A 12,845-nucleotide genomic window follows, 5' to 3' on the forward strand; every position below is an offset into this window, starting at 1 on the left:
CGGAGGACACCAAGCGACCACCTGGTAAATGTAGTCTCTTATGGTCAATCTTCCAATGATATGCCTACAAATACGTCACAATGCTGCAGACACCTTGGGAAAGCGTGGAAAAGGTAAGCTGACTCCTAGCTCCTCCACAGCCATATAGAGTCATTGCCATGAGGCGGTTTCAAAAAATGCGGCACTTCCTGATTGTATTTTTATCTGGGTTTTTCTATAACATCAGTTCTCTGGCACTCACAGACAATATCTTTGCCGTTTTGGAAAAGTCAGGGTGTTTTTCTTTTTCCAAAGCTGTCAATTATATGCATAGTTGAGTATCTTTTCGTGACAAAATATCTTGTTTAAAAACGAGAACGTTTTTCATCCAAAAAGTGGGCGCCCCCTATATCGAAGAAGTTTAACAAATCCAAATATATTTTAGATTTTAGGTTCTTCAAAGTAGCCACCTTTTTGCCTTGATAACTTTACACACTCTTGGCATTCTCTCCACCAACTTCACCTGGAATGCTTTTCCAACAGTCGTGAAGGAGTTCCCACATATACTGAGCACTTGTTGGCTGCATTTCCTTCACTCTGTGGTTCAACTCCCAGATATCCAAGATGGCATAGTAGTAGGATGTTTTGATGGTCTTGTCCCGCGTCACTTGTTGGCTGCATTTCTTCTTCACTCTGTGGTTCAACTCCCAGATATCCAAGATGGCGTAGTAGTGGGATGTTTGATGGTCTTGTCCCGTCCCTTGTATATATCGTTTCTTTCTTCGTATATATTTACTATATATTTACAGGTGGAATAATCTCCTGCCACTTGCTCACCCAATGCGGTATGGATCTGCTATTCTTTATACTTTAGATCCGTAACCCCCTTCAAGCTAGCCAGCTGCTAGCTAGTAGTCAGTTAGCCATCACCGTTAACTGGGACATCTGTCAGCTTCAGCCCGGTCAACTCCTGCGCAGCCTGCACAGCACGCATATAAACCCCAGAACATATCGGACTGCTTTTCTCCACCATATATCTGGGATTCCTACCTACAAGCTCTGAACCTTTACTCCGGGATCATCGCAGTTAGCTAGCTGCTATCCGAGTGGATACTCCTGGCTAACGTCTCTGTCCCGAAGCAAGCACCAGTTAGCTTGGAGCTAGCCTTGAATCTAGGCCCATCTCCCGGCTAGCCAAATATATCTATCAAGAATCCCTGGGCTTCAATTACCTCTGTTGCCAATGGGTCTGGACCCTTTGCTGCTGGGAGCAGAGCCCCGCCATTCCATCACGACTGGTCTGCCCACGAAACCGGCGGAGGGGATTCAACAGGCTCTCCCATTTGCGACGTCCCCCTGAGGCCCATCTGCTAGCCTGCTGCTAGCCCGGCCTGCTAGCTGTCTGAATCTCCGTGCCTCCAGCTCGCCTAGCTACTCACTGGACCCCTATGATTACTCGGCTACACACGCCTCTCCCTAATGTCAATATGCCTTGTCTATTGCTGTTTTGGTTAGTAATTGATGTCTTATTTCACTGTAGAGCCTCCAGCCCAGCTAGCCCTTATGTTCCACCCCCACATGCGGTGACCCGAACCTGGCTTAAATGGTGCTTCTAGAGACAAAACCTCTCTCTTGGTCACTCGATGCCTAGACTTACCTCCACTGTACTCACATCCTACCACTACCTTTGTCTGTCCATTATGCCTTGAATCTATCCTTCCCGTGCCCAGAAATCTGCCTCCTTTACTCTCTCTGTTCCGAACGCACTAGACGACCAGTTCTTTTAGCCTTTAGCGGTAGTCTTATCCTACTCCTCGGTTCCTCTGGTGATGTAGAGGTGAATCCAGGCCCTGCAGCCCCCAGCATCACTACCATTTCCCCAGGCGCTCTCATTTGTTGACTTCTGTAACTGTAAAAGCCCTGGTTTCATGCATGTTAACATTAGAAGCCTCCTTCCTAAGTTTGTTTTATTCACTGCTTTAGCACACTCCGTCAACCCGGATGTCCTAGCCGTGTTTGAATCCTGGCTTAGGAAGGCCACCAAAAATCCTGAAATGTCCATCCCTAACTATAACAATTTAGTGGTCGCCTGATTGCTCTTCTAAAGTGCTTTCCTCTCCATCTTAAGTAAACATGCCCCATTCAAAACATGTAAAACTAAGTACATATATAGCCCTTGGTTCACCCCAGACTTGACTGCCCTTGACCAGCACAAAAACATCCTGTGGCATTCTGTATTAGCATCAATTAGTCCCCGCGATATGCAACTTTTCAGGAAGTCAGGAACCAATATACTCAGTCAGTTAGGAAAGCTAAGGCTAACTTTTTGAACAGAAATTTGCTTTCTGTAGCACAAATTCCAAAACTGTTTGGGACACACATGGAGAATTAGAGCCCCTCCTCCCAGCTGCCCACTGCACTGAGGGATAGGAAACACTGTCACCACCGATAAATCTACGATAATCGATCATTTCGATAAGCATTTTCCATGGCTGGCCATGCTTTCCACCTGGCTACCACTACCCGGCCAACATCTCAGCACCCCCTGCAGCAACTTGCTCACCCAAATCCAGATATCCAGATAGCTGATGTTCTGAAAGAGCTGCAAAATCTGGTTCCTTCCAAATCAGCTGGGCTAGACAATCTGGACCCTCTCTCTCTCTAAAATGATCTGCTGAAATTGTTGCAACCCCTATTACTAGCCTGTTCAACCTCTCTTCGTATCGTCTGAGATCCCCAAAGATTGAAAGCTGCCGCGGTCATCCCCTCTTCAAAGGGGGAGACACTCCAGACCCAAACTGATAGGCAGGGCAGGATGGATATAGGTCTTTCTAAAATCTTCGAAAGCCAAGTTAATGAACAGATCACAGACCATTTGAATCCCACCGTACCTTCTCCACTATGCAATCTGGTTTCCAAGCTGGTCATGGGTGCACCTCAGCCACACTCAAGGTCCTATGCGATATCATAACCGCCATCGATAAAAGACAGTACTGTGCAGCCAGTCTTCATCGACCTGGCCAAGGCATTCGACTCTTGTCAATCACCGCATTCTTATCGGCAGACTCAATAGCCTTGGCTTCTCAAATGCCTGCCTCGCCTGGTTCACCAACTACTTCTCTGACAGAGTTCAGTGTGTCAAATCGGAGAGCCTGTTTTCCGGACCTCTGGCAGTCTCTATGGGGTTGCCACAGGGTTCAATTCTCGGGCCGACTCTTTTCTTTGTATATATCAATGATGTCGCTCTTGCTGCTGATGATTCTCTGATCCACCTCTACGCTGACTACCATTCTGTATACATAACAAACCTCAAATGAGCTTCAATGCCATACAACACTCCTTCCGTGGCGTCCAACTGGTTTTAAATGCTAGTGAAACTGAATGCATGCTCTTCAACCGATTGTTGCCTGCACCTGCCCGCCGTCCAGCATCACTACTCTGGACGGTTCTGACTATAACATGTGGACAACTACAAATACCTAGGTGTCTGGTTAGACTAAACTCTCCTTCCAGACTCACATTAAGCATCTCCAATCCAAAAATTACATCTCGATTCAGCTTCCTATTTTGCAACAAAGCCTCCTTCACTCATGCCTCCAAACATACCTCGTAAAACTGACTAGCCTGGAGGTGTGTTGGGTCATTGTCCTGTTGAAAAACAAATGATAGTCCCACTAAGCGCAAACCAGATGGGACGGCGTATCGCTGCAGAATGCTGTTGTAGCCATGCTGGTTAAGTGTGCCTTGAATTCTAAATAAATCACTGAAAGTGTCACCCAGAATGCACCATCATTCCTCCATGCTTCACGGAACCACATGCAGATCGTCCGTTCACCTACTCTGCGTCTCACAAAGACACGGTGATTGGAACCAAAAATCTCAAATCCACTGGATAAATTGCCACTGTTCTGATGTCCATTGCTTGTGTTTCTTGCCACAAGCAAGTCTCTTCTTATTGATGTCCTTTAGTAGTTGTTTTGCAGCAATTTGACCATGAAGGCCTGATCTACACAGTCTCCTCTGAACAGTTGATGTTGAGATGTGTCTGTTACTTGAACTCTGTGAAGCATTTATTTGGCTGCAATCTGAGGCTGGTAACTCTAATGAACTTATCCTCTGCAGCAGAGGTAACTCTGGGTCTTCCTTTCCTGTGGCAGTCCACATGAGAGCCAGTTTCATCATAGCGCTTGATGGTTTTTGCGACTGCACTTTAAGAAACGTTCAAAGTCCTTGAAATGTTCGCATTGACTGAATTCAATTTTCCAGATTGACTGACCTTCATGTCTTAAAGTAATGATGGACTGTCGCTTTCTCTTGCTTATTTGAGCTGTTCTTTACATAATATGGACTTGGTCTTTGCCAAATAGGGATATCTTCTGTATACCACCCCTACCTTTGTCACAACACAACTGATTGGCTCAAAAACATTAAGAAGAAAGAAATTCCACAAATTATTTTTTTAACAAGGCACACCTGTTAATTGGAAATGCATTCCAGGTGACTACATCATGAAGCTGGTTGAGAGAATGCCAAGAGTGTGCAAAGACGTCATCAAGGCAAAGTATTGCTACTTGAAGAATCTCAAATATAAAATATATTTTGAATTGTTTAACACTTTTTTTGGTTACTACGATTTCATGTGTTATTTCATAGTTTTGATGTTTTCACTATTATTCACATGACTACGCATCGTTGTATGAGGACACCTTCAACATACAGTATATGTACAGCAGCTGGAGCACACCCCTTCAAATTTGTGTGGATTCAGTTATTGCAGCCACACCCATTGCTGACGGGTGTATAAAATCAAGCACACAGCCATGCAATTCCATAGACATGCATTGGCAGTAGATTCTCCTTACTAAAGAGCTCAGTGACTTTCAATACCAACAAGTCAGTTCGTCAAATTTCTGCCCTACTAGAGCTACCCCGGTCAACTGTAAGTGCTGTTATTGTGAAGTGGAAACATCTGGAGCAACAACCTGCCGTCAAGTGGTTGGGCTACAAGCTCAGAACGTACAGCCGAGTGCTGAAGCATGTACCGTGTTAAAATCTTCTGTCCTCGACAACACTACCGACTTCCAAACTGCTCTGAAGCAGCAGCAGCACAAGAACTGTTCGTCGGGAGCTTCTACAGAAATGGGTTTCATGGCAGAGCAGCCGCACACAAGCCTAAGATCACCATGAGCAATGCCAAGGTCGGCTGGAGTGGTGTAAAGCCTTGCTATTGCACTCTGGGCAGTGGAACGCGTCTCTTCTGGAGTGATGAATCACTCTTACATCAACTAGTAATTAAACACACACAGGAGGTGACAACTAGTAATTAAACACACACATATCCCCCCCACCACGGCGCATGTGTCCCCCACCACCACGGCGCATGTGCCCCCCACCACGGCGTATGTCGTCCCCACCACCACCACGGCGCATGTAATTTCCACCACGGCGCATGTCCCCCCCCACCACGGCGCATGTGTCCCCCACACCACCACGGCGCATGTGTCCCCCACCACCACGGCGCATGTGCCCCCCCACCACGGCGCGTGCCCCCCCCACCACGGCGCGTGTGTCCCCCACCACCACGGCGCGCATGTGCCCCCCACCACGGCGCGTGTCCCCCCCACCACGGCGCATGTGTCCCCACCACCACCACGGTGCATGTGCCTCCCCCCCACCACGGCGTGTGTCCCCACCACCACCACGGCGCATGTCCCCCCCCACCACGGCGCATGTGTCCCCCCCACCACCACCACGGCGCATGTGTCACCACCACCACGCGCATGTGTCCCCCACCACGGCGCATGTCCCCCCCACCCCACCACGCGCATGTCCCCACTCCACGGCGCGTGTGTCCCCACCTCACTCACCACGGCGCATGTCCCCCACCACGGCCGTGTCCCTACCCACCACCACGGGCAGCACATCCCCCCCCACCACGGCGCATGTCCCCCACCACCACGGCGCGCGTGCCCCCCCACCACGGCGCGTGCGCGCCCCCCCACGCCGCGGTGTGTCCCCACCACCACCACGGCGCATGTGCCCCCCACCACGGCGCGTGTGCCCCCCACCACGGCGCGTGTGCCCCCCACCACGGCGCTGTGTCCCCACCACCACCACGGCGCATGTCCCCCACCACGGCGCACGTGTCCCCACCCACCACGGCGCGTGTGTCCCCCCCACCACCACCACGGCGCATGTCCCCACCACGGCGCATGTCCCCCCACCACGGCGCGTGTGCTCCTCCACCACGGCGCGTGTGTCCCCACCCACCACCACGGCGCATGTCCCCCCCACCACGGCGCATGTCCCCCCCACCACCACGGGCGCGTGTGCTCTCACCACGGCGCGCGTGTGTCCCCACCACGGCGCATGTCCCCCCACCACGCGCATGTCCCCCCCACCACCACCACGGCGCATGTGTCCCCCACCACCACCACGGCGCATGTCCCCCCGCCCACCACGCATGTCCCCCCACCACGGGGCGCGTGTGCCCCCCCCACCACGGCGCGTGTGCCCCCCACCACGGCGCGTGTGCCCCCCACCACGGCACGTGTCCCCCCACCACGGCGCATGTGTCCCCACCACCACCACGGTGCATATGCCCCCCACCACGGCGCATATGCCCCCCACCACGGCGCGTGTGCCCCCCCACCACGGCGCGTGTGCCCCCCCACCACGGCACGTGTCCCCCCACCACGGCGCATGTGTCCCCACCACTCACCACGGTGCGTGTGCCCCCCACCACGCGGCGCGTGTGCCCCCCACCACGGCGCGTGTCCCCCACCACGGCGCGTGTGTCCCCACCACCACCACGGCGCATGTCCCCCCCACCACGGCGCATGTGCCCTCCCCACCACGGGCGCGTGTGCCTCCCCACCACGGCGCGTGTGTCCCCACCTTCCACCACCACGGCATGTCCCCCACCACGGCGCATGTGTCCCCCCACCACCACCACGGCGCATGTTCCCCCACCCACCACGGCGCGTGTGCCCCCCACCACGGCGCGTGTGCCCCCCACCACGGCGATGTGTCCCCACCACCACCACGGTGCATATGCCCCCCACCACGGCGCATATGCCCCCCACCACGGCGCGCGTGTGCCCCCCACCACGCGGTGGTCCCCCACCACGGCGCGGTGTCCCCACCACCACCACGGCGCATGTCCCCCCACCACGGGCGCATGTGCCCCTCCCCACCACGGCGTGTGTGCTCCCCCACCAGGCGCGTGTTCCCCTCCACCACCACGTGCGCATGTGTCCCCCCACCACGAGGCGATGTCCCCCCACACTGGGTGCGTGTGCTCCTCCACCACGGCGGTGTGTCCCCACCACCACCACGTGGCATGTCCCCCCACCACGGCGCGATGTCCCCCCACCACCACGGCGCGTGTGCCCCCCACCACGGGCGCGTGTGTCCCCACTGGCGGCGATGTCCCCCACCACGGCGCATGTCCTCCGGGCACACCGCCACGGGCGCATGTGTCCCCCACCACCACCACGGCGCATGTGCCCCCCACCACGGCGCATGTCCCCCACCCACGGCGCGTGTGCCCCCACCACGGCGCGTGTGCCCCCACCACGGCGCGTGTGCTCCCCCACCACGGCACGTGTCCCCCCACCACGGCGCATGTGTCCCCACCACCACCGGTGCATATGCCCCCACCACGGCGCATATGCTCCCCCACCACGGCGCGTGTGCCCCCCACCACGGCGCTGTGCCCCCCACCACGGCACGTGTCCCCCCACCACGGCGCATGTGTCCCCACCACCACCACGGTGCGTGTGCCCCCCACCACGGCGCGTGCCCCCCACCACGGCGCGTGTCCCCCACCACGGCGCGTGTGTCCCCACCACCACCACGGCGCATGTCCCCCCCACCACGGCGCATGTGCCCCTCCCCACCACGGCGCGTGTGCCCCCCACCACGGCGCGTGGTCCCCACCACCACCACGGCGCATGTCCCCCCCACCACGGCGCATGTGTCCCCCCACCACCACCCGACGGCGGCATGTTCCCCCACTCCACCACGGGCGCGCGTGTGCCCCCCACCACGGCGGCGCGTGTGCCCCCCACCACGGCGCATGTGTCCCACCACCACCACGGTGCATATGCCCCCCACACCACGGCGCATATGCCCCCACCACGGCGTGTGCCTCCCACCACGGGCGCGTGTCCCCCCACCACGGCGCGTGTGTCCCCACCACCACCACGGGCGCATGTCCCCCCACCACGGCGCATGTGCCCTTCCCCCACCACGGGCGCGTGTGCCCTCTCCACCACGGCGCGTGTGTCCCCACCACCACCACGGGCGCATGTCCCCCCCACCACGGCGCATGTGTTCCCCCACCACCACCACGGCGCATGTTCCCCCACCCACCACGGGGCGCGTGTGTCCCCACCACCCCACCACGGGCGCGTGTGTCCCCACCACCACCACGGCGGCATGTCCCCCCACCACGGCGCATGTGTCCCCCACCACCACCACGGGCGCATGTTCCCCTCTACCACGGGCGCGTGTCCCCCCTACCACGGTGCGTGTGCCCCCCCACCACGGCGCGTGTGGCCCCCCCACCACGGCGCGTGTGCCCCCACCACGGCGCGTGGTCCCCCCACCACGGCGCATGTGTCCCCACACCACCACGGCGCATGTGTCCCACACCACCGCCACGGCGGCATGTGTCCCCCACCACCACCACGGCGCATGTGTCCCCCACTCACCACCACGGCGCATGTGTCCCCCACCCACGGCGGCATGTCCCCCGCCACGGTGCGTGTCCCCCACCACGGCGCGTGTGCCCCCACCACGGTGGCGTGCTGGTGCCGCTACCACCACCACCACGGTGCATGTCCCCCACCCACCGCGCATGTGTCCCCCACCACCACCACGGCGCATGTTCCCCCCACCCACCACGGCGCATGTCCCCCCCACCACGGCGCGTGTGCTCCCCCACGCATGTCCCCCACCACGGCGCATGTCCCCCCCACCACGGCGCATGTAACCTCCCTCCACCACGGGCGCATGTGTCCCCACCACCACCACGGTGCATGTGTCCCCCCACCACGGTGTGATCCCCCCACCACGGCGCATGTCCCCCTCACCACGGCGCATGTCCCCCCACCACGGCGATGTCCCCCCACCACGGCGCATGTCCCCCCACCACGGCGCATGTGTCTCTCCCACCACGGGCGCATGTGTCCCCACCACTCACCACGGTGCGCATGTCCCCCCACCACGGTGGCGCATGTCCCCCCACCACGGCGCATGTCTCCCCCACCACGGCGCATGTCCCCCACCATCGGCGCATGTGTCCCCACCACCACCACGGTGCATGTGTCCCCCCACCACGGCGGCATGTGTCCCCCCACCACGGGCGCATGTCCCCTCCCCACCACGGGCGCATGTGCCCCTCACCACGGCGCGCATGTCCCCCCACCACGGCGCATGTCCCCCCACCACGGCGCATGTCCCCCCCCACCACGGCGCATGTCCCCCCACCACGGGCGCATGTCCCCCCACCACGGCGCATGTCCCCCACCACGGCGCATGTCCCCCACCACGCGCCGTGTGTCACCACACCACCACCACGGTGCATGTGTCCCCCTCTACCACGGCGCATGTGTCCCCCCACCACGGCGCATGTCCCCTCCCCACCACGGCGCATGTGCTCCCCACCACGGCGCATGTCCCCCCACCACGGCGCATGTCCCCCCCACCACGGTGCATGTCCCCCCACCACGGGCGCATGTGTCCCCCCACCACGGCGCATGTGTCCCCACCACCACCACGGTGCATGTCCCCCCCACCACGGTGCATGTGTCCCCCCACCACGGCGCATGTCCCCCCACCACGGCGCATGTCCCCCCACCCACGGCGCATGTCCCCCACCACGGCGCATGTGTCCCCACCCACTCACCACGGTGCATGTGTCCCCCCACCACGGCGCATGTCCCCCCACCACGGCGCATGTCCCCCCCACTCACGGCGCATGTGCCCTCCACCACGGCGCATGTCCCCCCACCACGGCGCATGTCCCCCCCACCACGGTGCTATGTCCCCCCCACCACGGCGCATGTGTCCCCCCACCACGGCGCATGTGTCCCTACTCACTCACCACGGTGCATGTGTCCCCCCCACCACGGTGCATGTGTCCCCCCACCACGGCGCATGTCCCCCCACCACGGCGCATGTCCCCCCCACCACGGCGCATGTCCCCCCACCACGGCGCATGTCCCCCCACCACGGCGCGTGTCCCCACCCACCACGGCGTATGTCCCCACCCACCACGGCGCATGTCCCCACCCACCACGGGTATGTGTCCCCCCACCACCACGGCGTATGTCCCCACCACCACCACGGCGCATGTCCCCTCCACCACGGTGTATGTCGTCCACGCCCCGCAGGTATGTCGCTCCCCCCACCACGGCGTATGGGTCCCCCACCACGCGCGCATGTCCCCCCCACCACGGTGTATGTCCTCCCCACCACGGCATGTGGTCCCCCCACCACGGGGCGTATGTCCCCACCACCTTACCCACCGGCGTATGTCCCCCCCACGGTGCGTGTCCCCACCACGGCGCAGTGTCGTCCCCACCACGGCGCATGTCCCCCCACCACGGCGTATGTCGTCCCCCACCACGGCGCATGTTCCCGCCCACTCCACCACGCCGCATGTGTCCCCCCACCACGGCGTATGTGTCCCCCACCACGGCGCATGTCCCCCCCACCACGGCGCATGTCCTCACCTCACCACGGGCGTATGTCCCCCCCACCACGGCGCGTATGGTCCCCCACCACGGCGCATGTCCCCACCCACCACGGCGTATGTCCCCACCCACCAGGTGTCTGTGCAGCATGTCCCCCCACCACGGCGTATGTCGTCCCCACCACGGCGTATGTGTCCCCCCCACCACGGTGCATGTCCCCCACCACGGCGCATGTCCCCCCCCACCACGGCGCATGTCCCCCTCCACCACGGCGCATGTCCCCCCCACCACGGGCATGTCCCCCCCACCACGGCGCATGTCCCCCACCACGGTGCATGTCCCCCCACCACGGCGCATGTCCCCACCCACCACGGGGCGCATGTCCCCACCTCCACCACGGGCGTATGTCCCCCACCCGGCGCATGTGTCCCCACCACCACCGCGCATGTGTCCCCACCACGGCGCATGTGTCCCCCACCACGGCGCATGTCCCCCCACCACGGCGTCCCCCCCACCACGGCGTATGTCGTCCCCCCACCACGGTGCATGTCCCCCCCACCAGGCATGTCCCCCCACCACGGCGTATGTCGTCCCCCACCACGGCGCATGTCCCCCCACCACGTGTGTCGTGGTCCCCCCACCACGGCGCATGTCCCCCCACCACGGCGTATGTGTCCCCCACTCATGGCGCATGTCCCCCCTACCACGGCGTATGTGGTCCCCACCACGGCGTATGTGGGTCCCCCACCCTGGTGCATGTCTCCCCCCACGGCGCATGTCCCCCCACCACGGCGTGTCGTCCCCCACCACGGCGTGTGTCCCCCACCAGTGCGCATGTCCCCACCACGCAGCGTGTATGTCCCCACCCACCACGGCGTATGTGTCCCCCCACCACGGCGTATGTCGTCCCCCCACCACGGCGTATGTGTCCCCCCACCACGTGCATGTCCCCACCCACCACGGCGTGTGTCCCCCCCCACGGCGCATGTGTCCCCCACCGTGCGCATGTGTCCTCCTCCACGGCGCATGTGTCCCCCACCACGGCGTGTGTCCCCACCACGGCGCATGTCCCCACCCACCACGGCGCATGTCCCCACCCACCACGGCGCATGTCCCCCCCACCCGGCGCATGTCCCCCCACCACGGCGCATGTCCCCCACCACCACGGCGCATGTCCCCACCCCACGAGCGTATGTCCCCACCCACCACGGTGCATGTCCCCACCCACCACGGCGCATGTCCCCACCCACCACGGCGCATGTCCCCCACCACCACGGCGCATGTCCCCACCCACCACGGCGCATGTCCCCACCCACCACGGGTATGTGTCCCCCCACCACGGCGTATGTCGTCCCCCCACCGACGGTATGTGGTCCCCCACCACCGGCGTATGTCGTCCCACCACGACGGTATGTCCCCACCCACCACGGCGCATGTCCCCACCCACCACGGCGTATGTCGTCCCCACCACGGCGTATGTGTCCCCACCACCACCACGGCGCATGTGTCCCCCTACCACGGCGTGTGTCCCCCCCACGGCGCATGTCCCCCACCACGGCGCATGTCCCCCCACCAGCGGATGTGTCCCCCCCACCACGGGCGCATGTCCCCCCCACCACGGTGTGTCCCCCCCACCACGGCGCATGTCCCCACCCACCACGGCGCATGTCCCCACCCACCACGGCGATGTGCCCCACCCACCACGCGTATGTCCCCACCCACCACGGCGCATGTCCCCACCCCCACGGCGCATGTCCCCACCCACCACGTGTGTGTCCCCACCACCACGGCGTATGTCCCCACCCACCACGGCGCATGTCCCCACCCACCACGGGGTGTATGACGTCCCCACACCACGGCGTATGTCGTCCCCCCACCACGGTGCATGTCGTCCCCACCACCACGGCGTATGTCGCCCCCCCCCACGGTGCATGTCGTCCCCCCACCACGGCGCATGTGGTCCCCCCACCACGGCGCATGTCCCCCCCCACGGCGTGTGTGGTCCCCCCACCACGGCGTATGTCGTCCCCCCACCACGGGCGTGTGGTCCCTCCTCCACCACGGCGTATGTGGTCCCCCACCACGGCGCATGTGGGTCCCCCACCACGGCGCTATGGTCCCCCCACCACGGTGCATGTCCCCCCCCCACGGCGTATGTCGGTC

The 12,845-nt window shown here is 61.4% G+C and overlaps 2 protein-coding genes across 2 annotated transcripts; one reads left to right on the top strand and one right to left on the bottom strand.

Moving 5' to 3' along the window:
- Positions 1–898: 898 nt before the first annotated feature.
- LOC135566478 (uncharacterized) lies at positions 899–7,651 on the bottom strand. Its single transcript, XM_065014180.1, has 2 exons — positions 6,530–7,651; positions 899–958 (listed from the first exon to the last, which is right to left on the bottom strand). The coding sequence occupies exons 1-2, from the start codon at positions 7,649–7,651 to the stop codon at positions 899–901; spliced, it is 1,182 nt and encodes a 393-aa protein (XP_064870252.1).
- Positions 7,652–9,104: 1,453 nt separating this feature from the next.
- Positions 9,105–12,525, top strand: LOC135566477 (uncharacterized). Its single transcript, XM_065014178.1, has 2 exons — positions 9,105–9,640; positions 10,380–12,525. Exons 1-2 carry the CDS (start codon positions 9,105–9,107, stop codon positions 12,523–12,525), a joined length of 2,682 nt encoding a protein of 893 aa, XP_064870250.1.
- The last annotated feature ends 320 nt before the right edge of the window (positions 12,526–12,845 follow it).

This window comes from Oncorhynchus nerka, unplaced genomic scaffold (genome assembly GCF_034236695.1).
Source record: "Oncorhynchus nerka isolate Pitt River unplaced genomic scaffold, Oner_Uvic_2.0 unplaced_scaffold_4761, whole genome shotgun sequence".
In the NCBI taxonomy this organism is placed as follows: Eukaryota; Metazoa; Chordata; class Actinopteri; order Salmoniformes; family Salmonidae; genus Oncorhynchus; species Oncorhynchus nerka.

Excerpts from the sequence above, each read along its gene's own strand:
- LOC135566478 (XM_065014180.1), bottom strand. The coding sequence starts at position 7,651 with ATGCGCCGTGGTGGGGGCATATGCACCGGTGGTGGTGGGGACACATGC. Across the intron at positions 959-6,529 it reads GCGCCGTGGTGGGGGGACAC|GCTGCGCAGGAGTTGACCGG; the intron begins GTGCCGTGGTGG and ends CGTGCTGTGCAG.
- LOC135566477 (XM_065014178.1), top strand. The coding sequence starts at position 9,105 with ATGTCCCCCCACCACGGCGCATGTCCCCCCACCACGGCGCATGTGTCT. Across the intron at positions 9,641-10,379 it reads CCCTCCCCACCACGGCGCAT|GTATGTCGCTCCCCCCACCA; the intron begins GTGCTCCCCACC and ends CACGCCCCGCAG.